General features: G+C 34.9%; 1 protein-coding gene across 3 annotated transcripts in view; it reads left to right on the plus strand.

Moving 5' to 3' along the window:
- Positions 1-26,874, plus strand: part of TTC6 (tetratricopeptide repeat domain 6) — a 222,465-nt gene that overhangs the window by 145,982 nt on the left and 49,609 nt on the right. For 2 of the 3 annotated variants that reach the window (XM_059181956.1, XM_059181957.1), the window contains 9 exons: positions 1,188-1,262; positions 8,875-9,248; positions 14,489-14,951; positions 15,293-15,422; positions 16,570-16,742; positions 18,770-18,906; positions 22,085-22,254; positions 24,727-24,847; positions 26,441-26,591. In XM_059181956.1, the coding sequence (XP_059037939.1) occupies positions 1,188-1,262; positions 8,875-9,248; positions 14,489-14,951; positions 15,293-15,422; positions 16,570-16,742; positions 18,770-18,906; positions 22,085-22,254; positions 24,727-24,847; positions 26,441-26,591 (1,794 nt within the window). Of the gene's footprint in view, positions 1-1,187; positions 1,263-8,874; positions 9,249-14,488; positions 14,952-15,292; positions 15,423-16,569; positions 16,743-18,769; positions 18,907-22,084; positions 22,255-24,726; positions 24,848-26,440; positions 26,592-26,874 lie in introns of those variants that run through there. The other variant, XM_059181958.1, reaches the window with a different exon arrangement.

The following is a 26,874-nucleotide window of genomic DNA, read 5'->3' on the forward strand; positions in this document are numbered from 1 at the left end:
TCCATATCACCTAAAGCAGTAACCATTGTATAAAAAAATTACTGAACCAATGAATGTCCCTTTCTAGTTTGGAATGCCATTTATACTTTCTGGACTATTGTAGTAACACTACTCACACCTACCTGTCACAAATTCTCATTTCTAGTAGCTGCTTCTTCCAATTCTTCCAATCCGATGTCACTCATGTCTCAAACTGAGTAATTCCACCTCCCAAATAAAGTCAGGTGCTTCACTGAGCCTTATAACCTGGCCTCAACTATACTTTCTATCTTACCTCCCATTATATTCTGCTTTTGTGGCACCTCCATATGCTCTCTACTCTGCCTGCACCCAAGTCTTTGGAGACTAAAATCCCCTGCCTTTTAACATTTCTCTGGGCTTGTTTAGGCTGTTTCCTTGGCCTGGAATATTCTCAGCTCTTTCTCAGTCTACGGAAATGTTTCTACCATTCACAGGCAAGCCTCCTGCTACCTCTTCCTGCCAGTCTATTGAGGTCCCATCCCATTGAGAATTGATTTCTCCCTCCCCTATGTTCTCTTCACACTGGATCCATTCATGCCATCTTTAGTCAGTGTCACAGCTGCTTTAGATTACAGCTATTTCTATTCTTTCTGTTTCCACCATTATATTGGTTGAGGACATGGGACATGTCAATTTTTTCCCCTGTACTTTCTACACTATCTAGTAAAGTAGTATTTCCTAGCTCTTTCAGTATAATACCTCCCATGACAAGTGATGGTATTTGTATGGTCTGGTGGAGTAAAATGTTGAGGATGCTCATAATTAGAGCTGACTGTTCAGAGGACAGTAGCTGCTTCATGTCCCACTAGTGTAGCCTCAGTACTAAGGAGATTCATGGGTCAGGATATTCATGGCAGATTTATACATACCTGTGCTACTTGCACCAATCAGAACACTTCGGTGAGTTTTGTTGTATCAAGTTGAATTTTTTAAAAAATAAGATAATTTCTATTATTATCCAGTTTTCTAATTAATAGATGGATTTTCAGTTCTGCTCCTCTCTGTGAAGTCAGTGACTTCAAAATCAATTAGAATGTATATTTTAATTAGCATTCTGCACTTCATTAATTTACCTAAGCAGTTATCATTAATCAATTGTCATATGATATTTTACTTTACCAAATAGTATCTATAGTCAATGAATTTTTATCATTTGATTATTTCAGTTTTTTTTCCTAAGGAAATCTGCATCCTTTGAAAATATTCAAAAATGTTTCAGTACACCATTGCCACAGTTAAAGGTATGATAATTCTTAGTTTTTATTATTCAAGAGAAATGTTTATATTTCCAGTAATAGTCACTATTGATGGTTTGTTTGTTTGTTTGTTTGCTTTCCTGAAATAATGTAGTCAGTTGATTCATTGAGAATTGATGAAAAGTTTGGGTTCAAGTGTGTATTTGGTAGCTCCTGTAAAACTGGTGTGGTGGTGCCAACTTGAGATTGTTGGTAGCTTTTGGGAGTATCTTATGTTCATAGTTTGACTTAACCTGGTATAAGTCAAGTCATTATAATATTGACCTACATTTGTATTGGGCTCACAATTTCAAAGCACTTTTATGGACACTATTCCAGTCTGGCCTTGAGCTTCACTACATTCTGAGAGAAGGAAGGCAAGACAGATATTATCCTTGTTTTATGTGTGAAAAAGCAAAGGTCAGAAAGTGATAAGTGGCAGGACTAGAACTTCGACCCACACCCCCCTTACTAAATGCAATGTACTTTCCTCTGCATCAATAATCCACAGGCTTTTTGAAGAAGCTGGTTCTTACCTTCCATGGCATTGACAACTAGCTTCTGGCTTTTTTTTCTCTCTGAAATCTTATAAATCTTTTAATTCTTTTTTACTTGCTTGTAACTTGCTTTTAACCTGCTTCACGTTAGCCTGCTTCCTATGTCATTTCTGACATTCTATTTTCTTACTGACCTTTTGATTCCTCTGTTTTATATCCCTGTACAATCACACTATCCTTAAGATATTTTTATTGGCCCATAATTGACATATAGCATTTTATTAGTTTCAAGTGTACAACATAATGATTCAGTATTTGTATGTATTGCAATATGATCACTGAAGTAAGTTTAGTTAACATCTATCACCACACACAGTTACACATTTTTTTTTTCTTTTGATGAGAACCTTCTACTCTCTTAGCAAGTTTCAAATATACAATACAGTATTTTAAGTATAGTCACACCTGCAGTACTTATTTATTTTATAATGGAATTTTGTACCTTTTGGCCATTATTACCCATTTAATCCATCATCTACTCCTGGCCTTTGGCAAGCACCAATCTATTTTCTGTACCTACAAGTTGTTTTTGTTTTTAAGATGCCACATATAAGTGAGATCATGTAGTATTTGTCTTTCACGGTCTGACTTATTTAACTTATTTATTTTACTTAACGTGATATCCTCAGGGTCCATCTATGTTATTGCAAAAGACAGAATATCCTTTTTTTTAAATGGCTGAATAATATTCTATTGTGTGTGTGTGCATATGTATATATATATATATATATGTGTGTATATATATATATATATAACATTGTATTTATCCATTCATTCATTGATGAGCACTTAGGTTGTTTCTTTATCTTAACTATTGTGACTAATGCTATAAGAAATAAGAGCGTGAAGATATCTCTTTAAGATCCTGACTTTGTTTCCTTTGCTATATTCTGGGTGTGTACCCAGAAGTGGGATTGGATTTGGGTAGTTCTAGTTTTAACTCTTTGAGGAACCTCCATACTGTTTTCTGCTGTGGCTATACCAATTTACATTTCCATCAATAGTATACAATTTTCCCTTTTCCCCATAGCTTTGGCAGCACTTGTATCCCTTGTCTTTTTTATACTAGCTATTCTACTTCTTTGTTTTTTGTGTATCTGTTACAGGTTTTGGGTTTGTGGTTACCATTAGGTTCATATATAATACCCAAAGTAAGTAGCAGTTTATACAAATTTGATGGCCATTTAATTTCAAGCACATTCTGGAAAAGCAACAACAACAAAAAAACCTAAACAAACAAAAAACAGAAAAAATAACATCTTTCTTTTCCCCTTTTACTCCCTCCTGTACATTTTATGCATAAGTTGCTATATTTTACATCTTTTTATTCATAATATTCTTATGTCTTTTTTTTTTTTTAAAGATTTTACTTATTTATTTGACAGAGAGAGACACAGCAAATGAGGGGACACAAGCAGGGGGAGTGGGAGAGGGAGAAGCAGGCTTCCCGTTGAGCAGGGAGCCTGATGCAGGGCTCTATCCCAGGATGCTGGGATCGTGACCTGAACTGAAGGCAGAGGCTTAACAACTGGGACACTCAGGTGCCCCAGGATCATTTCTTTAAATTCTTCATCAGGCATATTACTTATCTCTGTTTCATTTATTTATTTTTCAGAGGTTTTGTTGTTGTTGTTGTTGTTCTTTCTTTTGGAGCATATTCCTCTGTCTCCCCATTTTGCTTGACTTTCTTCCTTTGTTTCTATGGACTAGATGGAACAGCTACTTCTAAACTTGAAGGAGTGGTCTTGTGTACAGTGTTCCCTGTGTTGACTCTGTATGGTTGGTGGCTTTTGCTGGCTGGCTGTATCTGTGACTATATATGCCAGTTGTTCTTTTAAACCATGGCTTTTTACAGAAAGAAGAAAATAATAATAAAATAACAAAAGAAAAAAGAAGAGAGAAGAAAAAAAGAAGGAAAAAACCCCAAAAGGACAAAAATAAAAGCAAACTGAGACAAATAAAAAATGATAAAAAGATAAAAATTAATGAAAAAAAAAACCTAAAACAAACAAAAATCCTGGTTTATTTTTTGTTCCCTAGCACCACAGGAGCTGGTGTTGACTTGTGGACCTTGGGCTTACTGAGATAATAAGCTCACTGTAATGACGGGACTCATCAGTTATGGTATCCAGACTCTGCTCCTGGATTGGCTTTTAAGGTGGAGGATGGATGGAAACTGTGTTGTTCTCTAGTTCCTCTGACTGGAGAACTTGCCAAATCTCCTCCTCCATTTGGCAGAGTTCCAATGTTGTCTTATATGCTAGTTGCTCTTTTAAACCATGGCTTTTGGGGAGCCTGGATGGCTCAATGGGTTAAAGCCTCTGCCTTCAGCTCAGGTCATGATCTCAGAGTCCTGGGATTGAGCCCCACATCAGGCTATCTGCTCAGTGGGGAGCCTGCTCCCCTGCTCTCTCTCTGCCTGTCTCTCTGCCTACTTGTGATCTCTATCAAATAATTAAAATCTTAAAAAAAATAAACCATGGCTTTCTTTCTTTCTTTCTTTTTTTTTTTTTTTAAAACTGTGTCCAAGGACAGTTGAATCTGTTTCCAGTTCCTCAGTATTATCCCTCTCCACTGCTGTTTGCGGGATCAGGGGTGGAGGGTCCCTCCGTTACCATGTCTCTATCTCTCTTGCTATTCTTTTTTTGTTATTCTGTCTTTGATTACTCAGAAGCTGTTCAGATGACCTTCAGTTCTTCAGGAGAAATTATTCTGTAAAAAGGTATAATTAGGTGTGTTCTGTGGAGAAAATTAGTTCAGGGTTTTGCTGTGTTGTCGTCTTGGATGGGAACCCCTCCCTATAATAGCCATCCTAACAGGTTTGAGGTGATTTCTCACTCTGTGTGTGTGTTATTATTATTATTTTTTAAATTTAATTTATTTTATTTGACAGAGAGAGAGACCACAAGTAGGCAGAGAGGCAGGCAGAGACAGAGGGGGAAGCAGGCTCCCTGCTGAGCAGAGAGCCCGATGCAGGGCTCAATCCCAGGACTCTGAGATCATGACCTGAGCCGAAGGCAGCAGCTCAATCCACTGAGCCACCCAGGCGCCCCTGTGTGTTATTTTTTAAAATTTTATTTATTTGAGAGAGAGAGAGGGAAAGAGAGAGACAGAGACAGAGATAGCAAGAAAGAGCGAGAGCAGAGAACAGAGGGAGAAGCTGCTGAGCAGGGAGCCTGATGCAGGGCTCTATCACAGGACCCTGAGATCATGACTTGAGCTAAGTGCAGACACTTAACCGATTTGAGACACCCAGGTGCCCCCTCATTGTGATTTTGAGTTGCATTTCCCTGATGATCAGTGATGTTGAACATCTTTTTATGAACACCCATTGAACATTTGTATGTCTTTTGAAAACAAATCCCTATTCAGTTTCCCTGACCATTTTTTAGTTGGATTTTTAAATTTTTTTCCTATTGAGTTATAAGAATTCCTTATGTATTTTGGATATTAATCCCTTATCAAATAAATGGTTTGCAAATATTTTCCCCATTTTATAGGTTGCCTTTTCATTTTGCTGATTGTTTATTTTGCTGTGCGGAAGCTTTTTAGCTTGATGTAGTCCCAATTGCTTATTTTTGCTTTTGCTGTTTGTACTTTTGGTGTTATAGCAAAAAAAGCATCACCATGGCCAATATCAAAGAGCTTTTCCCTGTGTCTTCTTATAGTAATTTTATTGTTTAAGAATTAAAATTTAAATCTTTATTTTGAATTAATTTTTGTGAATATTGTGAAATAGGAAATTTCATTCTTTTGCATTTGAATATCCAGTTCTCTCAACATAATTTATTGGGGACTGTCATTTCCTCATTGAGTATTTTGGCTTCTTTGTCAAATATTAGTTGACCATATATGCAGGGGGTATTTCTAGACTCTTGATTCTGTTCTGCTAGTCTATGTGTTTGTTTTTATGCCAGTATCATACTGTTTTGATTACTATAGTTTTGTAATAAAATTCGAATTTTGGAATTGTGAAACCTCCACCTTTGTTCTTTCTCAGGAATGCTTTGACTATTCGGTGTCTTTTGTGGTTCCATATGAATTTTAGGATTATTTTTGCTATTTCTGTGAAAAGTGGAATTTTGTTAGGGATTGTATTGAATCTATTAATGGCTTTGGTAGTGTGGACATTTTAAAAGACTAATATTTCTGATTAGTAAGGATGAAATATCTTTCATTTATTTGTGTCTTCCTCACTTTCATCATTGTATTCTAATTCAGTATACAAATCCTTCACCTCTTTGAGTAAATTTATTCCTAACTAATTTTATTATTTTAGATGCTATTATAAATGGAGTTTCTTCATTTCTTTTTCAGATAATTCACTGTTAGTGTAGAGAAATGCAACTGACTTGTATGTTGATTTTGTAACCTACAAGTTTACCGAATTCATTGATTAGTTCTAATAGAGTCAAGTCTTTGGAGTTTTGTCTATATAAGATTATGTCATTTGCAAGTAAAATTGAGACAGTTTTTACTACTTTCTTTCTAATTTGGGTGCCTGTTTTCCAGATTGCTTTGGCTAAGACTTCCAATACTAAGTAGCAAGAGTGAGTATTTTTGTTCCTGATCTTAGCAGGAAAGTTTTCAGTCTTTTACTGCTGATCCTAATTTTAGCTGTGGGTTTGTCATGTATGGACCTTATTATGTTGAGGTATATCCCTTCTATACCAAATCTGTTAAGAGTTTTTATCATGTAAGAATGTTGAATTTTGTCAAATGCTTTATCTATATCTATTAAAACAATCATACATGGTCTCTATCTTTCATTCTGTTGATATGATATGTCACATTTATTGATTTGTGATGTTGAATCATCTTTGCATCTGAGGGATAAATCCCATATGACCAATTTTGTATGATCCTTTTAATGTGCTGTTGAATTACATTTGCTAGTATTTTCCAGTTTTATTAATCAGGGATATTGGGCTACAGTTCTCTTTTCTTGTAGTGCGTGTGTGTGTGTGTGTGTGTGTGTGTGTGTGTATGTTAAATACACATATATAAATAATGGAATATAACTATAAAAAAGAAGGAAATTTTACCTTTTGTTAGTACATCGCTGGACCCTAGGACACTATGCAACATGACAGAGAAATACAAATACTTTCTGTTCTCATTTATATGAGAGATCTAAAAAAGCTGAACTTACAGAAACATAGAATGGGCAGTGGGGCTACAGTGGAAAGGAGAGGATTGAGATGTTGGTCAGAGGGTACAAACTTTCAGTTATAGGACACATATATTATGGGGTTCTTATGTACAGCATGGTGACTATAACAACACTGTATATACTTGAAAGTTGTAAAGAGAATAAATCTTAAGTGCTATCACCACACAAAAACAATAGTAATTATGTGAGGGGATGGAGGTGTTAATTAACCTTATTGTAGTAACCATTTCACAATATATACATGTATCATATCACATTGTATACCTTAAACTTACATATGTTTTTTGTAATATTTTTATTATATAATATTATGTAATATAATATAATATTATGTAATATTTACATAATATTTCCATAAAGGTGGGAAAGAACCCCAAACCCAAATATTACATAGTATTATGAAATATAACATAACATTATATAATATTTTGCATAATATTTTAGTAAAGGTGGGAAAGAACCCCAAACCCACTCTGCTCTGCTTTATAATTATAGATTCTGTCAGTGGTTCCTTCCTGAGTGTTTGACAGAGCTGCATATGGCCTCTCTGTGTAATTCATATATAGTCAGCAAGGGGAAATATGAGTATCTTATGTTCTACTTCTTTTTCAGGCACATGTTTTCCTCAGATTGATTATATATAATCACACTTTCATACATATGTGTCTGTATTTCTTGATATATACCTATATTATACATACATATATTCTATAGTCTATGTATAACCCTATTCTCTATTTTAATTATGTAGTGAGTTACATATAGTTTCTTGAGATGGGGGAGGTATGGTAAGTTATAGAGGGTCAATATTTCTATTATACTTTAGGGTATCTTAAAGAATACAACTAGCTTGTGTGAAATTGTTATGTTTGGAATTTGGGCCTAACTTCACAATAAAGAAAAACATTTGTATAGCAAATTATTATTTATTAACAAACTTAAATGCAGTTAAGTTATTGATAGTGGCTCAATAAGCTGGAAATGCTATATCAAAGGATTGGAACTAATCTCTTATTAATAATTAGTTTTCAGAATTTCAAATACTAATACATGGTTATTGCAAATTATTTATAATTGTTGGTATCTTATTATATTGATATTAAAAGTAAAGTTGATTCTCTGATGATTAGATAAAAGAAATATTAGGCTGGAATTCTGTTCTTAAGCTTATAAGTATTGAAAATTATTTTAGAAGATACTTTAATACTGTTGTATAGAAATTCAATGTTGTTAAAATGCTTTTGAAAATAGGCCCACAAATTGGTTTTATAGGATAAAGCACTTTAATATTTTTTACCCATTCTACCAAATTTTTAGTTAAAAGAATATGTACTTTATTTGAATATGTAAAGAGCATTCTCTTTTAATTAAGAATATATAAAATAACAGTTTATATAAAAACAGTTAATGTATATCTACTTTATAGTGTTATTTTTATGTAGCTAACAAAATGGCACATAACCAAACTATTGTACTTTGCTTTAACCAACCTATTATTAACTTTATAAGCTGACTTTGAAAAACATCAAGAATAGGGACGCCTGGGTGGCTCAGTTGGTTAAGCAGCTGCCTTCGGCTCAGGTCATGATCCCAGCGTCCTGGGATCAAGTCCCACATCGGGCTCCTTGCTCAGAAGGGAGCCTGCTTCTCCCTCTGACTCTGCCTTCCACTCTGTCTGCCTGTGCTCGCTCTCACTCTCTCTCTCTTACAAATAAATAAAAAAATAAAATCTTAAAAAAACAAAACAAAACAAAACATCAAGAATACAATTTAAAATTTTCAGTAAGTGACCAAACTACATGAATAATAATTGTAACTGAATTAGTTTAAAGCATCTAGCAACTAAATTGATTTTAAGTTTTTCTATCTTTGTTTCCTTGCTCATAAGAGAGTAAAATCTGCAGTTGAATTGAAGAAGGAGGAGGAGGCCACAACGCCAATAGAGATTAAGGATGACATGCAAAGCAATATAAAAGACATTGTATTTCAGAAAGCAAAGCAGTTGGAGGATTGGACGGCTCAGCAAAATCAAACTGAAGAACCCCCTGAGAAAGAAAATATAGATACCATCTTAGATAACATTCAAGACAGAAGCAATTTGAGAGATATGTCTCTCTCTCTCATTGAAGCATCTAAAAAAGCTGGCATCAGTTACATCGTTTATCCCAAGAAAAAGAAGACGAGACTGAAGAAAAGATTGAAGCACAGTAAACTTACAGCTGTGTACGATGAATTATCCAAGCCTCCAAAAGTGCTTAAAAGGTCTTGTTTAATCAATACTTGTTAAAGTTTATGAAATGTATTCTGGTTTTGGCCTTAATCTTGTAATTTCACTAACTGAAGTTGTTATTTTATTCACCATTGAAAATATGTTAAAGTCTTAGCTAAAGGAGAATTCCCTACATTTTAGTATATGGGTATTCAATAGTATAAATATATGACTGGTTTAAACTATATTTTAAAGTTGAGGCTGACTTAAGGACATGAAGTAAAACTAAGTCAATTTGATAGTTAAATGAAATCTTTCAATGGAAAGAAATAAAATCTGCTAAGTTATTTTTTGGAAGTAATTTAACACCAAAAAACCACCTCTGCTCAAAACAAATATCACTCATTAAAAAGTTCAATTAAATTGCTGAAATTCAACTGTTTTCAAATTTGAACTTAATGAATTGAATAATCTAAATCAACTTTTTTATGCTGTGTGAGCCCTTATTCAGGGATCAACTCATAGAAATAATTAATTTTTCTCCTTATTTAAAAGTGATAGTATCTAGCATGTTTAAAAATGTGCTAGGACATGGGACACCTGGGTGGCTCAGTGGTTGAGCATTCAGCTTCTGATTTCTGCTCAGGTCATGATCTCAGGGGTGCAAGATGGAGCCCAGTGCTGGGCTCCCCACTTAGCAGGGATTCTGCCTAAGATTTTCCCTCACCCCCTGTTTTTGTGCAATCTCTCTCTCTCTCTCTCTGTCTATCTAAAGTAAATAAATAACTCTTTAAACCAAGGTGCATGGACCTAAGATGACAGCAATGGAAGTTCCAGGTATGCTCATATTTAAGTGTTCAGAGCGCAACTTTCTTATAACTGAAGGGTTGCGCAAAATAGTTTGCAAAAAGCTCTGGGTTTATTTCTCTTTAGATAACCTCAGATGACAAAATTCATTAAATTTATTCCCTTTGAAAAGTAAAGACTTTCCTTTCATGAGAGAGTCATAAGTGTTTTGTTTACTTCATTATTATAAAAACTTGCTGGTTCTGAAAAAGGGTTAAATTAATGATGTTTTGGTGTGGTGACTTACTGTCCCTGGAAAGCCTTGGGAACAGCCTATGTAAGCATCAGTGAGAGAGTGGAACAGAGACTAACCCTGGGGGAGGATATGCCGTTTAAGTCCTGAGTTTCTACATGCTACTTATGCTTGAGTTTTCCCTGCAAAAAAATGTGGAGCTGTTTTTGTTAGCTCATCTTTAGAAGACTTCAGATAGGTGTTTCCTAAGTTGACAAATGTTTTGACAAGAACCAGACATTTGCTTATGCATTTTTTAAACATTTGCTGATTTCAAAGCATATGAATCTTCACTGTCCTAGAGAGTATACAACACTGCACCATTTTGGCCATGACCTAAGTGACTTCTATCTCTACTTCTATCTCTAGAAAGGATATAAGCAGGTGAAACACTATTTTGGTATAGTATTTTACTGCATACTGATTATCACTTTGATTATAAAGTTTCACCATTTAAAGAGACTTATTTGCCTTTTAACAACTGGATTTGAAATTTGTATGTATTGCCAACAGAGGTAATAGGATGCGCCTTTTGGTAGAGGCAATAAAACCAACTATGGGAGTATTTGTCTAGGATAATAGATTAGTATAGCTTGCCTAACTTCTTTTTAGAAAAATCTTAATCTAAATTAATTTAGTGCAAAATTGTAGCTGTGAAATAATTGTTATTTTAAAACAAGTTTATGGAGAAAACGTTAAAAAATAATCTTATTCCTATAGTTTGAGATCTTTTCCCACTAATCTTAATGTACTTAACACAGAATTATCCTTACCATTTTATATCTGACCTTTACGCTTATTTAATTATACTCATTCTTGCTGGCTCCCTTGAATGGTTAGAAGAAGACTGTGTGTATACACTCATATATCAAGCCAGAGCTTGACTGTGAAAAGTAACTCATGCCAAAGTGTATTTGAGCTGATTAAAAACCCAGACTCATGTGTTTTCCATCAGTCCCTTTACTATAGGTTACCCCTATTGCTTGCCCCTTCATCTAGGTCACGGAAGGATGCCATGTGTCTGCAGAAACTTTGTTCCTTCACCATTTCTCTGGAAATTCCCCTCTGCTTTGGTTTCTGAGCCCAGTATTTGTGGACCAGCCAGTGAGCAACTGGCAGAGTTTTAGCTCACGGATACAGCAGGAAGCTGTGTTTGTTGATGGCTCCTGGCCCACATTGACTCCCTTGTATTCATTGCCTGGACTTCTGTAAACTGTTAGCTTCTCAGATCTCTGCCAGTGTTCTCTCTTCCAGGACTGAGTAACATACTTGATCTGAGATCCAGGCCAGCCTTTTTCCTATTGGCTCTCTGATTTCTGTGAATGCATTACCTTCTTCACTTTCTAGAATAACTGGCCATGGTCCTGACTTCCACTATCAAAACTTCCAAACTTGACTAGCTGCTGAAAGTGAATCGGTAGTCTCAGGTCTGATTTTCTTGGCCCATCTTGCTGCTGTTATTGCCACCCCCTCCCCCCAAAGAGGCAGAATTTATTTCCCTCACAAGCAGGAGATGACATATTTTTCTTGTGCTGTTAATCTGTAATTTCCCTTATGGTCTGGTATTGCTTTGGATATACTAGCTTGGTGGATGGTGGTATAGGATGGAATTGGGGCAGTTATAGAGATTTCCACTTGATCCTTACTACTATTATCTTCTTCAGTGTATAGTTTATGCAGTTATTAAGTTGATTCATTCCTACTACACATTCTGGAACTAAGGAATTTATCTCAGGATGGGTCCATGTCTCACTAGATTTCATTAGATGGTTTTAGGCCAAGATCCTTTATATCACTTGATCTTCATAATTTCCTAATTTGGCTCTGGACTTTAGTGGCATTTACAATGGGTATCTGGATCAGCATAAGTTTAGGGTATCTAATAATTCCCAGGAGGCTTGGGTGTTTCCTTTTTCCTAGAACTTTTGAAACTTTTGGGAACAAATCATTAAAAACATCAAGACCACATTGCAAGATCCTTCCTCAACAGGACCCAGTCTGGCTTGCCTGTCAGGTGAGAGATTTTAGGTATGAGCTGGCTAGGGTGTGAGAGCTGCATAAGAGGTTGTAAAACCCCATTATGGCTGGTTAGGCTTATTCCCAGAAGACCTAATGGTTTTTCATACATTTAAGTCAAAAAACACCTTAGCCGGGTGCCCATCTACCTTACTTTCTGAGGACCTGCAGTCATTTAGTTATTACCACAGATCCCTGTAACTTCAAGTTTTGTCTGGGGCACCTGGGTGGCTCAGTTGGTTAGGCATGGTATGCTTGGTTGTGGCTCAGGCCCTGTCTCATGGGTCTTGAGATCAAACCCCACACTGGGCTCTATACTCAGCAGGAGTGTGATTGGATATTCTCTACCTCTGCCCCTCCTCCTCCTCTCTCTCTCTTTTTAAAATAAATAATTCTTGAAAAAAAATGTCTGTCTACCAAATCTGGCTAAAAATCTACATCAGAAATCTGTATTTAACAAGTCTTCCAGGTGACTGATGCTAAAGTTTGGGGATCACTCAGAGTATGGTAGGATATTCTAACAAGGCTGCATTGGCTAGAGCTAACAGCTACGGATCCAAGACCACCTATGTGGAGGAGGTATGTAGGAAGCTGATGGGTAGTAGCTGTAGCTCCATGAGAGGGTTCAGGAGGTCCCAGCTGCGTGATTTTGGGTGTGCCTAAGTATATTTGATAGAGCGTATGAACCAATGTCTCAGTGTAGTCATCGAAATAATTATATGGGAGAGGTTTGAGTTTCTCAGATGAGGGAATTTGACTGTCCCTCAACTAATCTCTTCTATCAAGAGAAGATGAATGGAATTTGGAGATTCAAAATTGTCAGCCTCATTCATGCTTGCTCAAATATTCACATCCTATATTTCAGTTCCCTACTCCTTTCTTAGAAGTTTCATTACCTTGGTATACAAGGTTTAGGGAATTTGAGTATTTAATAGGTACTGCTCTTCTCTTTTGGTCCGAAGTAAAATGATTCCACAGTTTTTGTAATCATTACTGTTGTCCCTGTGAGTATTGGTAGCTACTTGATTTCCTAATTCCTTGCCTTCCACCTGAACACCATCCCTGCTAACACTGGTGATAATTTGAGGAGCTTTGATAACACCACCTACCATGTATTATTTGTGTCCTATTTTATCCTGGCAGGAAGTTTATCCTAGGATCCTTCTGTGTGTGTATTTCCCGAGTCTACCTCTGGTGCTAATTATTTTATCAGCCAGGTACAAATTATACCATGATATTGTAGTATCCTTGGGTCAAAAACAACAGAGCCATTTTCTATCCCTAAGACTGAGAGGACAAAAAGTAGGAATGATTACTAGAACCTTCAAGAGGAATTGTGTAGAAAGTGTTTCCCTAAAAAAAGTAGTGATCTTTGGTCAAAGATTACAGCCAGTTTGAGGTGACCCTTCAGGAGGGAGCCAGAGGAATAAATACCTTGACTTCGCTCTCCTCTTTTCCTCTTCAGGATTTCTATTTGGACATCAGTTAGAAGACAGAGAACAAAGGATCTCATGGATGTAGTCTTTACAGACTAGTCTCTTGGGCAGAGGGCAAAGTAGAGGAGGGTAGAGATGACTGTAGAGGTGGCAATGTCTATTGAAAGCAAAGTATCATAGTCTACATAACAAAGGTGAAGACTGGGATGTTAATTTGGTAGTTTACTGTCTAGTCAAATCTTTCCTTCTTCCCATTTCCTCAAGTTCCTGTGCTCTCCAACCTCTTGGATGGCATTTCCTATATGACATCAGTTTACCTTCTCAATTCCTCATTGAATTTCTGTTGTCGGGGGGAACAGGGGTATAAATTAAATCTGAAAGGAGCATCAACACCTTATTTCAGTACTGTAAGAAGGCCACATCTTTAGATAACAATCTTCTGCTTTCATAAATAAATTCTTCATATGGTGTTACAATTTTGATGAAAGAACAGGAGGACTTAGTTTGCATAAAAATAGTGTATAATTTTATTTTAATAATAGAAAAAAGTACTTTAATGTGTGGCTGAATTGATTTATTGATTATAAAAATAATTATATTTGTATGATTTAAAAATCACTCTTTTAACTTAGTTTGCATAAAAATAGTGTATAATTTTATTTTAATAATAGAAAAAAGTAATTTAATGTGTGGCTGAATTGATTTATTGATTATAAAAATAATTATATTTGTATGATTTAAAAATCACTCTTTTAATAACTAGATCAACATCTCACGGAATCCTTCCTGGACAGAAGAAATATTTACTCAAAGTTCCATTATATGAACGTAAACTTCCTTGTCCCAGTCTACCTATATGTTTAAATTTTGACGAATTTGTCCAAAGTAAGGGAGGAATTCCAGAAAACTGTGACCCTCGAATGTGGGCTCTTGATATGTTCTCTCATCATAAAAATCAGAAGACGACCACAAAAAAGAAAGTTGTTAAAATATCTATCCAGAAAGCCTCATCTGAAAGAATAAAAGAACCACCCAAAATAGAATTGAGTGATTCTTTGGAGTCTTGTCTTTCTCCAGAACTTATTAAACATTACGAATCCGAAGTGGAGATCCTGACTAAAGAAATAAATGCTAAGAAAAAATACCCTGCATTTGCATATTGTAGGCGTGGAGCTATTTATAGGAAACTAGGAAAGTTACAGAGTGCTATGAAAGATCTGCAGGAAGTAAGTCTTATTTAATTGAAATAACAATATTAACAATTTATACTTATATTGATCATTATAATCCTCTATGTAATTTATATAACCCTCTATGTAAATTATATGATACTTTCTACTAAATTTTGAAACACAAATATTTTAGTATACATGTGGGATTATGAAATTATAAATTTGGCATTTTCAATAATTGATATTAAAACCACTATATTTTGTCAGATTGGGAGGTATCATTTTATACTATATACATAGAAAGACACTGGGAAAAATAAATTTGCAAAATTTATTTGATAGTATGACTTCCTTTAATAAAACAACTTATTTGAATGTATACATATATTTTCTAGGCTATATTTTTGGAGCCGTTGTTTCTCAATGCCTACTGGCACCGACATTTCATTTATCTTTTTCAAGACAAAATTAATGAAGCTTTGGATGATTTGAATTATATAAATAAATACAATAAAAATAATGGAGGTGGGTTGTCTAGGCAGTTGTATTATTTATTTCTTTACCTAAGTTTTGGTCATTTAGTGTTGTTATAAATATATATGAGTTAACAGAAAAAAGTCTCCAAAAATGATTGTAGCTTTTAAAAGTTAAATTTACTCTTGATATTGTATATATTGGACTTGTATGATCCTATACTGTTTTCAAAATACATGCTTTGAAATGTTAATGTTCTTGTGTATATTACAATAAATTTGTTCCTTACTGTTCATCCCACAAGAAGGATATGAACTTAAAAATTTTAGTTATAGAAGTGATTCATAAAGCTTTCTTTTTTTAATTTTTTATTTTAATTTTTTATTTTTTTAAAAGATTTTATTTATTTATTTGACAAGTAGGCAGAGAGGTAGGCAGAGAGAGAGGGGGAAGTAGTCTCTCTGCTGAGCAGGGAAGCCCAATGGGGGCTTGATCCCAGGATCCTGAGATCATGACCTGAGTCAAAGGCAGAGGCTTAACCCATTGAACCACCCAGGTGCCCCTTCATAAAGCCTTTCTTGACCACAAATCTCTGAAGCCTTACAGTATTCCACGACTTCTTAGTTGGATGGAATCTGTACAATTGCCTTTATGTACCATCCTCTAGCCAGCTTGAATGGGATGAGGAAACAGAATTTTTTGGGAATGAGAAAATGTCACATTCATCTTTGTATTCCCAGCATGCATAACATGCCCCTAGAATATAAGTTGAGCTTTCTAAATATTTTTTGATCTATGCCTATTTTTGCCAAAGTCCATAAATTTTTGTTTTACTCTAAACATTGAAAGAGTACAGAACACTTTAGATATACAATAAGGTAAAAATTACTTTTTGGTACTTAAAATTGAAATTGAAAATGACTTTGACCAATGAAACAATTAAACCTTGATTTTACTAAGTGTAAAAAAAAAAAAAGAGAGAAAGAAAATGCTTTTAACTATAGTGAGCATTTATCAGCTTTTGAGGGCATGTTCTGCATTGTTGAAATAGGAAAAAAAAAAGCTTTAAATGAAATAGTTAAGGAAGTAATAGAAAAAAATTATTTTGAGACTACATTTTTAGAGGGAGAGGGATTAAAATTTTCATAGGTAATAAAAGGACTGTATCACTAAATTTTATCTTTTTAATTTTCTTTAGAGGCATATTTGTCAAAGGCAGAAATTTTCAGGAGAAGAAACAACATTACTTTAGCAATTCTAAACTATACCCAGGCAATTAAATGCAAGCCCACAGATGCCGATATATATTTCAGGAGGGGTGAGATGCATGAAATAGGAAACAAAGTACTGGCCATTGATGACTTCTCTAGAGTAAGCTCTATTACACAGAATGCTGACATTTATATATTTTAGATCATGATATTCTCATTCTGATATTATAGCAAATCATTGAAATTGTTTCATATATGTTATATAATCAAAACTAATTTTTTATATGTTAGGACCCAGAGTGCTCAGTACTGGAATTGATATTAACACTATGTCAATAATTTTTTAAAATTATTAGTGAATGAATGAATTTATGTCAAAGAGTTGCATGTGGGAGCATTGAGACAACTCTGGGAGGGAGGGTGCGTGACTTTTCTAGCTTTCTCCTCTTGAAACATGAAACAGTGGTTAGAGAAACTTTTGAAAATTGCTTCCTCCCTTCAAGCAAAAGAGAAAATGATTTTCCCCTTCTTACTCTTGAGATATGGCTGATTCTCTTCTGCAGCAAATCTCTCTGATCTTAAGGAAGCTGTGCTCATTGGCTCATTCATTCATTCACTCAAATATTTATTGACTAAGGTGCTGTACAATGTAGTAGACAAATGTTGGTGAATAAAACAATTATGTTTCTTGCCAACATGGAGCCTATAGTTTAAAGGACAGATATTAAAGACATAAATACATACATAAATGCATAGTTATAATTTATGATGAGTGCCATGAAGGAAATACAGATGATGGGGGGTGGGTAAATGGATATTTAATTATATATTTATATTGGGGAATATCAGGGAATTCCCTTGAAGAAGTAAACTTTCAGTCGAACTATACTTTGAGGCTAGAGTCAGGCAAAATATTCCCCTGATTGCAACAGAATTGTACTCATCTCCTTACTTCACTTTAAATTCTAGTTTGTAGTACAATTGAGAATTTAGAGGTTATTGAAATAATTTAGCTTTCTATGTTCCCAACTGCCCTGTTTCTTAATCCATGATAACCACATATGTGATATTCTTTTGCTTCAAGAGAACGTTTTAATTTATTAATATTTAACTTCTACTTTAGAAGTGACCAAAAGTCTCTTTTGAAAATATTGAAATTATCAGATACCTACTCCTATTCATTTACTCCTTGCATTGACTAATATAAGCACTTGAGGTCAAACCAGCTACAAAATTTTTCGGGTTTTTTTTTCCCTCTGTTTTAAAAATACTTAGTAGTCCTTCTGCTTTCCCTCCCGCACCCATATCACTATATAGGCAATGAGTTTATAATAGAGTATACAATGATTTTATCTCTTTGCTCTCGCCTTGTATGTCAATGTGAAATAAATAAACCAAGACCAATTTATTTCATTTCACCATTTTAGGGACTAGATTAATACATATTTGATTTGATTGAGTCAACCTTGATGCAGTCTAATACGTAACATCTTTAATTGGGATAAATGCTGTGCTCTATTATCAAAAAGATTTTATTTATTTGAGAGAGAGAAGGAAAGCAAGAGAGCAGGGGGAGGGGCAGAGGGAGAGGGGAGAGAGAGAGTGCTAAGCAGACTCTGTACAGAGTGTGGAGCCTGGTCTAGGGCTTGGTCTCAGACCCTGAGATCATGACCTGAGCCGAAATCAGAAGTCGGACACTTAACTGACTGAGCCACCCAGGCACCCCAAAGAAGTTTTATCAGTTAAAATTTCAGCTGGCAAAAAAGTCCTTGGCTTCTTATATATGCTGTTTTTTTTTTTCCTCCCTCAGAAAACCTCCCGTTTTTAGAATTTGATGATAAATGCTCTTCCTAAAGACATCGTCTTTAAAAATTTATTTATTTGAAAGGGAGAGAGACAGAGAGAGTGTCCCACTTGGAACTGGAACTCACAGCCCTGAGATCATGACCTGAGCAACAACAAGAGTCAGATGCTGAATGGACTGTGTCACCTGGGCACCCCTAAAGACGTTGTCTTTAAATGGAAATTTGAAAGTTTAGGCATCTTAAAGTAGTTCGCTTTTATGTAATCTCAAGTTGAAAAACATGTAGTTGTAGTCCATTTAATTTACTATGAGATTATATACTTGTGTTTTTTGTTTTTTCATTATGTGATATGTTTTGTGCATCCTCTCTATCCACCATGTAGTGTATTTTTTATGATCCCAAAAGAACAGATGCGTTATTAAAACGTGGGATGTTTTACTATGAAAATGAAAACTGGATTTCAGCCATACAAGATTTTACAGCTCTATTAAATATAGATCCCCAAAATTCTCAAGCCAGGTAAGAATTATTTTAGATGTGATTTTTGAAATTATCATTTTTTTTTAAATTTTTTATTTTTTATAAACATATATTTTTATCCCCAGGGGTACAGGTCTGTGAATCACCAGGTTTACACACTTCATAGCACTCACCAAATCACATACCCTCCAGTGGGTAGAAGAAGAATAAATGAAACAAGATGGGATTGGGAGGGAGACAAACCATAAGTGAAATTATCATTTTTTATAAATACATTCCCAGAAAAGAAAATTGCTTGAAATACATCAGACAGTTCTTTAGAAATAGTGAAGTCCATTTTCATGGTTACCAGTGAATGAAAATCTTTACCTATATCCTATCTGTAGTGTGTAATTTAATTTAATAGGCATAAAATTTAGAATTGTTTCATTTGTATTTTCTAAATGCTAGTTACATTACCAATTTTTTTAAAGATTTTATTTATTTATTAGACAGACAGAGATCACAAGTAGGCAGAGAGGCAGGCAGAGAGAGAGGAGGAAGTAGGCTCCCCACTGAGCAGAGAGCCCGATACGGGGCTCTATCCCAGGACTCTACATTATCAATTTTTAAAATATTGACCCATGTTTTTTCTTTAGATTTCTTTATTATTACTTGAATAATAAACTGTTTTTCCAGACTTGTGGTACATAATACAGTTCTTGTTTTGTTGCTTTTCTTTCAATCTAAGTTTTGTTTTGAAGAGATTTAAAATGTGTAAAAAGTCATACTTTCTCATTTTTTCACTCACAATTTGTTCAATATTGAAATTTTTTAGAGTAGCATGAAATGTGCACCCAGAAAAGTATACAAATATACAACTTAATGACTTATCACTATGTAAATAGCTGCATAGCTGTTACCTGGTCCAGAAACATTACCAGCACCTGAGAGACCTCTTTGTGCCTTTCCTCCCCCAGAGGGTAACCACTGTCCTGGATTCCATTTTAATCACTTTCTTGTAGTTCTTTATAGTTTCATCACATAAGTATATGTTCCTAAACACTCTTAGTTTAATTTTACAATTTAAAAAATGTTTATGTAAGTAGAAGCATGTGGTGATATTCTTTTTGTGTCCAGCACTTGCTGCTTCATCTTGAACTTTGATGTTATGAAGATGGCTTCTTTCCTTAAACCTCATGAGCTGACCTCTGCTAGCATCAATTTTTTTTTTTTCTGCAGTTTCCCACCTTTCTCAGCCTTCACAGAATTGAAGAGAGTGAGGGCCTTGCCCTGGATTAGTTTTAGCTTAGGGGAATGTTGTGGCTGGTTTTGCTTCCTATCCAGACCACTCAAACTTTCTCCATATCAACAATAGGGAGTTTCACTTTCTTATCATTCCTGTGTTCACTGGAGGAGCACTTTTAATTTCCTTCAAGAACTTTGCCTTTGTACTCACAACTTGGCTGTTTGGTGCTAGAACTCTTGTACCAAACAGCATCAAATTAGTTGGAGAAGAACAAGATTAGTTCAAGGCATTGTAAGGTGGTGCTATCTTATGGAAGACCTTATATGTCATTTTGAAGAATTTGGCCTCCTTCCATTGCCAATAGGGGTTTGCTGAAAGTTTTTGAGAAAAAACATTTTTATTACCTGATGATAAATCTTATTACTCTGGAGCTAGGAATGGAGTAAAATCATAGCATAGGTGTGAGCGGATGAGGATCTGAAGTATGAGGCAATGGAAGCAAAATAAGGAAAGGATGTAAAAGTCATTGTGTTTGAGGAATTGATGTGACTTCATGATATCTTACAAAAATATTACTGAAGGTTTATTCTGTAAATTTTAAGTTCAGAATTATGTATATGATGAAAAATATTAGAATTATTCTTAGGAAACAGGAGTAATTAAAAATAAATATAACATTCTTGTAGTCATTAGAAAATATACAAGACATGTCTTAAAGATGGGACAAAAAATGTTTTACTGCAGGATAAAATATCCTGGGTTTCAGGATGTTTAGTGCCTTTTTTATTTTTAATATATTTTTAGTTGGTTTTTTTTATTTTTTTATTTTTTTTATTTGAGAGAGAGAGAGAGAGAGCATGAACAGGGGAAGGGGGAGATGAAGAGAGACACACAGACTCCCTGCTGAGCTGAGGCCTCTTGAGGCTCGATGGGAGATCAGGACCTGAGCCAAAGTCAGATGTTTTTTTTTTATTTTTTAAAGATTTTATTTATTTATTTGACAGACAGAGATCACAAGTAGGCAGAGAGGCAGGCAGAGAGAGAGGAAGGGAAGCAGGCTCCCCGCTGAGCAAAGAGCCCGATGTGGGACTCGATCCCAGGACCCTGAGATCATGACCCGAGCCGAAGGCAGCGGCTTAACCCACTGAGCCACCCAGGCGCCCCCAAAGTCAGATGTTTAACTGACTGAGCCATGCGGGTGCCCCTCTGGATGCTTAGTGCTTTTGAAAGACCTTTGTTACCAGTCTGCCAACATACTGGCTGCACTCTTTTCTCCAAATTATTGATTTTATGACTTTCTTAGACATCTCTTTATCCTCCCTATACTGGATTTAACTTCTTCATAGCATAACTTCATTATTCCTATTTTTCCTTATTGTCTACTTTATTTCTAAAAGCTGATTTGCTTTACATTAGTAAATGACTGAAAATGGAATTTTCATGATAATTTCAAAATTGGAGCCAGAAATTAAAAGAGATAAAATCCAATCACACAACTGATGAAATTTCATCCATGTAAAACAGACTCCCATTTATTTGGGCGTATCTACAATGCCAGAGAAAAAATCTAACAACTCCACTCACTGAGACCCATTTCCTTCAAAATGAATTATTTGTTTTTTCTAGAGAATAATGTTGTATAAATTAGTCAAACATTTTGGGTACTCACATAATTAAAATAAATCTCACATTTATTTTATTGACACATCTCTCTGATAAGTGCAAAAAATATAATAGAGTTACTAAGCATATAATTAGCATATAGCATATTATTTCTAAGCATGTAATTATATATACAATAAAGTACAATTGATTATTTGTAAGAAGTTCTCTTTTTTTTGCTATTAGCATCATCACTAAACTTTTTTGGGAAGCAAGTGGAAATAATCACAAATTATTATTCAAATACAAAATTAGTTGTGTTTACAAAAAAGAGAAAAATGTGTATTTTGCAATACATATTAAAATGATATTTTTATCTTTTTCTAGGACATACAGAGGAAGAGCATATTTTAAACGGCAATATTATAAACAAGCAACTCAAGATTTTTCTGTGGCAATTCACTTAGATCCTAATAACTGGTTAGCTTTGTATTACAGAGCCTGCTTATTTAGGAAGAGTAGCCCCTTTAGAGCACTGCAGGATTATAGTGTTTCAGGTACTGCACCTTCAACTACACATATATAGGAATTTGATCTGAAGTTCACCAGTTCACTTTCAGAAAATGTAATACTAATATGGGAGGATTAATGTACTATGTATATTTTTATGTAGTTATAGTTATATATTAATATATATTTATGTAATATGTATTTTTATATATATTTACAAGCTACAATGGTTTAGCTGAAGTGTTCCTGTTAGTGAACGTGAATGTGTTTGTACTTACATGGGTGTGTAACTTTGGCAATGGGAGAATATCATATCAAAGAAATTTCTTTTTATATTTTGAATTCTGAGGTTATTTCTGGAAATCCAGGCCTATTTCTAGTCAGCTTGCAGCGAATTTTCCTGGTGGGCTGTGTCCTACTCCATAGGTCCAGCCCAGCCCATTGACTAGTCAAATTCAGAGTTTTTTAACCCTTACATAAAAATGACTTTGAGAATCCTTAGTGATAGGATGCCAATAGCTAAAGATAACCATTTCCACTTTGCCCTGTATCATTGTATTCTTGGTATATCAATAGGCCCAGCACAATTCTGGGCATAGAGTAAACACTCAGTAAACATCCCCAGCTGAATAAATTAACCCAATTTGGTAGGATAATTATAGCCAGAGACCAACATTCCAAACGTGGTTGTGTTCCCCTGGGTGCAAAGTGCTAGAACCCTATCATTTTAGACAAGGCAGTATCTAGAGATTAAGAGACAACTAGACTCATAAAGAGAATTGCACAGCTCTGAGGCCACCCTTCCCATGAATATTCACATAAAACAACACAAAAGTCCATTTTATGTGCTGAAAGGACTCTGGTGTTCTCCCTTCTAAGGACTTTTGGAAAGGAAGACCAAGTTAAGGTCTTATTTAATTCTCTTATAATCTTTGCATATAATTTCTGCTCTCTGATTGATTCTCCATTTTTGTTCATCCACACAATTCTTGTGGTTACTGTTCATGAACATTTTGGGGTTCAAAGGACAAATTTAACAGAAACAATTTAAATTTGAAGGTCAAGTGCACCCTTTTCTATTCAAGTTTATTTCTCTCTGTCAGCCCTGTCCATCTGCCACCTGGCCAGACTCCTTTCTCTTCAGTCATCTAAGCCTCTTTCTCATAATTCTCTCTTTTCCAAGTTGTGGAATCTTCACTCCCTCTTTTCTAGACTATCACAATAATACAAAATCCCTGTCATTTAATTATTCAGAGCAGACCAGCTTGATTTTGGCTTTAATCCTTGTCTGCAGCCTAGCCTAAAGAGTTTTATCTTCCACATTCAAAAAGGACCCTTAAGATCGTTTTCCAAGTAGTAATAGCATCTAACATATATTCGGCATTTGACTACTTGCCAAATGCTATTCTAAATGCTATATATGGTGTTTCAATAAATATGCAGAATAATGCTATGAGGTAGGTGTTAATTTCATCCATGATGAAGAAGTGGAGGCCCAGAGAAGTGAAGTAATTCTAATATATTTTTTTTTCCCATCATAGGGCAACCCTGAAACTGCAGCTGAGTTGCTCTTTGTCAGCCAGTCATACCGTGAATGGAGCAGTCAGACTGCCTTCATGGGATTATTTATTTAATCTGTATGATCGTTGCTTACACTAGATATACTTCCCAAAATCTAGTACTGTGAGATTGTGTTCCAGACTAAGCACTATGCACATTTTTGGCAAAAATTTCCCTTCTTGGCCAGAATGGGCTTGAGAAGCTTAGAAGACATGGATCAAATATTGTGGAAAACCCATATAATTCACCAACCTGCTTTTGAAAAGGTGAAGGGAAAATTAGTAAGTGAAGAGATGTGAGATGTCCTCTAGACCAGTTACAGATGAGAGAGACACACCTGGAGAACTGAGAGAAGATTCTTTTCGCCCCACACTCCTGTTATTTGACACATGCATAGTCAAGTTGCCTGCCTTAACTCCAAGCTCTGTTGGCCTTGGAGTAGCCTCTTTGAGTTGCCCTTCTGTGTTGTTGAGTAGTAACCTGATCTCTACCATTTACTCCAGTCTGGGGTTGTACCAGAGCCTTTTTTTTATGGCCAATAGCAATGCCCTCCTGATAATAAACAGGTCATCAAGGGCAAGGGTGCTCTTCTATCTGCCATCCACTAATGTGACTCAGAGGTTCCATCTTTGCCATTGACTTGCAACATGACTGTGGTTAATGAACCTAGTTCCTTTGCACTTAATCTCTTCATCTATGAAGTGAGTGGACTATCCTGGATTACCATCAGGATTTCTTCCAGTTTTAATGAGTTTTTGAACCTTGATAGTCACATTTTTACTTATAAACACATACATTTTTATGTGAATGTTACTTCTTACTCACCAAATATATTCATCACAGACCTGTTTTATAAAATGTTAAAGTGTAAGAATAAGCAATAAGTAGGGTGAAGACTAAAATATAATTCAGTTATTTTTGTTCAGAACCTGAATAAGCTATATATTTTTATTTTTAAGCTCTCATAAATGATGGCTATGAGAATCTTGGTTGTTTTCTACATCGGGGCATACTCTATGCAGATCTAAAACTTTGGTTGCTGGCAATCTGTGACTTTGAAACTGTTATTTCTCTAGAAAGGTATGTTTACCTTTTATTCTTATTGATTTCACATTTGTATAAAATTAAGAAAAGAATGAAAGAAAAAAAGCCTTTCCCCCTCATCATTAATAACCTTGTAAAATGAGATACTTATAAAGCCATCTTAGAAACAGAATACTACTTCTGAAAATAAGATGGCTTCTAAAATAAGACCTGTTCCCAACATTGGTTTGCCTCAGATACTTTTGCAAATTTTAGAGATTGCATGCATGTGAGAGGAGTCCAATTCACAGATAACAATACAAAGTTATTAACAGCAGTGTGGGGATACCCATGTTAGGGATTTTTGAAGTTAACTTCATGAAAAGCTGTCACCAACTTTTAAAATAATGAGAGGGGCGCCTGGGTGACTCAGTGGTTTAAAGCCTCTGCCTTCGGCTCAGGTCATGATCCCAGGGTCCTGGGATTGAGCCCCGCATTGGGATCTCTGCTCAGCAGGGAGCCTGCTTCTTCCCCTCTCTCTGCCTGCCTCTCTGCCTACTTGTGATCTCTGTCTGTCAAATAAATAAATAAAATCTTAAAAAAAAGAATGAGAAAATATTCTGCTTGATACCGCTATGCACAACATATGATTCCATCGGAAGAAACTCTCTATTTAGAACTTCTGACTTCATTTTGCGCAGCAAAGCAAAAAGAAAAAACCCAATTCCACTAGAACGTAGGTTCAGGAAGAAACAAAGACTGAGAATTGCACACACTAGTCAGAAGCCTCAGCTCTAAATCACAGAATTAATTACTTTCCTTTCTTTTCAATGAAGCATTCATTAAAATGAAAGGTGTCCAAAAAAAGTAACAGAGCATGCCAACTGCCAACCAGCAGAATGTTTACCTAGCTTATAGAAGGTAAATTTTAAGTTTGACTCAGAAAAGGTAGAAAATGGCTCCATAATGGCCCCGGTAGTTTTCTTTTGGATATTTTTGAGCCAGGAAGGGAAGGAAAAGAGTTTAAGTTGAAAAAAGGCCAAAAAAACGGGCAGTACAAACTCTGGTATCTTTTAGGCAAAGGGTCTAGGCTTCTAATGAAGCTGGGCTATAGAATATGTAGTTTTCCTCATTTTGAAATAAAGGCATTGGATCAAGTAATTTCTAAGACCATTTATATATTAAAAATTTTTGGATTCTAAGAAAAAAATACATTTAGTTGATATAGAAAAGAAGCCGGGTTATACCTATGTGGAGAGGATTTTTAACCCCCGGCTTTGGAAATATTACTGTTTCTGTTACTCAGGGCAAATACAATATAGCCTGAAGTGAAAATTTTAAATTGAGAAAAACTAAACTTGTAATTCAAGATAAGACAAGATTAAGTCAAGGAAGAGTAAAGTATTGCCTGAGGACTTCAGGAATTCTGTTCCTAGCATACTCTCTACAAATGTTGATTCTCTACTAAGGATTTTTATAAAGTGTTTATAATTTTTAATAGAGAATAGTTAATTGATTTACTTTAGTAAAACATTAAAAAAAAACCCCGTTATATATTGATGTATGTATTTCACTAGGTTCATTCAAAACTGAAAAACATTTGTAATAATTAAAATGTCTAACAAGGTTTTGCTTTCTCATTTTTTTTAGAACCCTTATTTTGGCTTACATAAATATCGGCCTCATACATCTGCTATACTTGGATAACTACTTTGAAGCCACTTTGCATTTTTCTGAGGCTATTAGACTTGATCCTTTATATATTCAAAGCTATATTTGTCAAGCAGAAACCTATCAGAAGGTATTTAGGTTTTGAAAACCTCGATTTAAAAATTTTTTAAAAATTTTCTGGATATCTACCTGTTCAATATAATTTTAGCCATTAATGTACTTGTTCTCAGGTAATTATAGAGACTAATGCATTTTCAAGCAATAAATATTACATAGAAGTAGTTAACTATAATTACCTATGCATAAAGACTCTACTTATGAGGCATGAATTTTAAAAAATAACTTTTTTCCTTATTCCAAAAATAATATATATTTATTTCATGCAATATATGTATGTAAATAAGTTAAAAATC

Source organism: Mustela lutreola, chromosome 7 (genome assembly GCF_030435805.1).
Source record: "Mustela lutreola isolate mMusLut2 chromosome 7, mMusLut2.pri, whole genome shotgun sequence".
Taxonomy (NCBI): Eukaryota; Metazoa; Chordata; class Mammalia; order Carnivora; family Mustelidae; genus Mustela; species Mustela lutreola.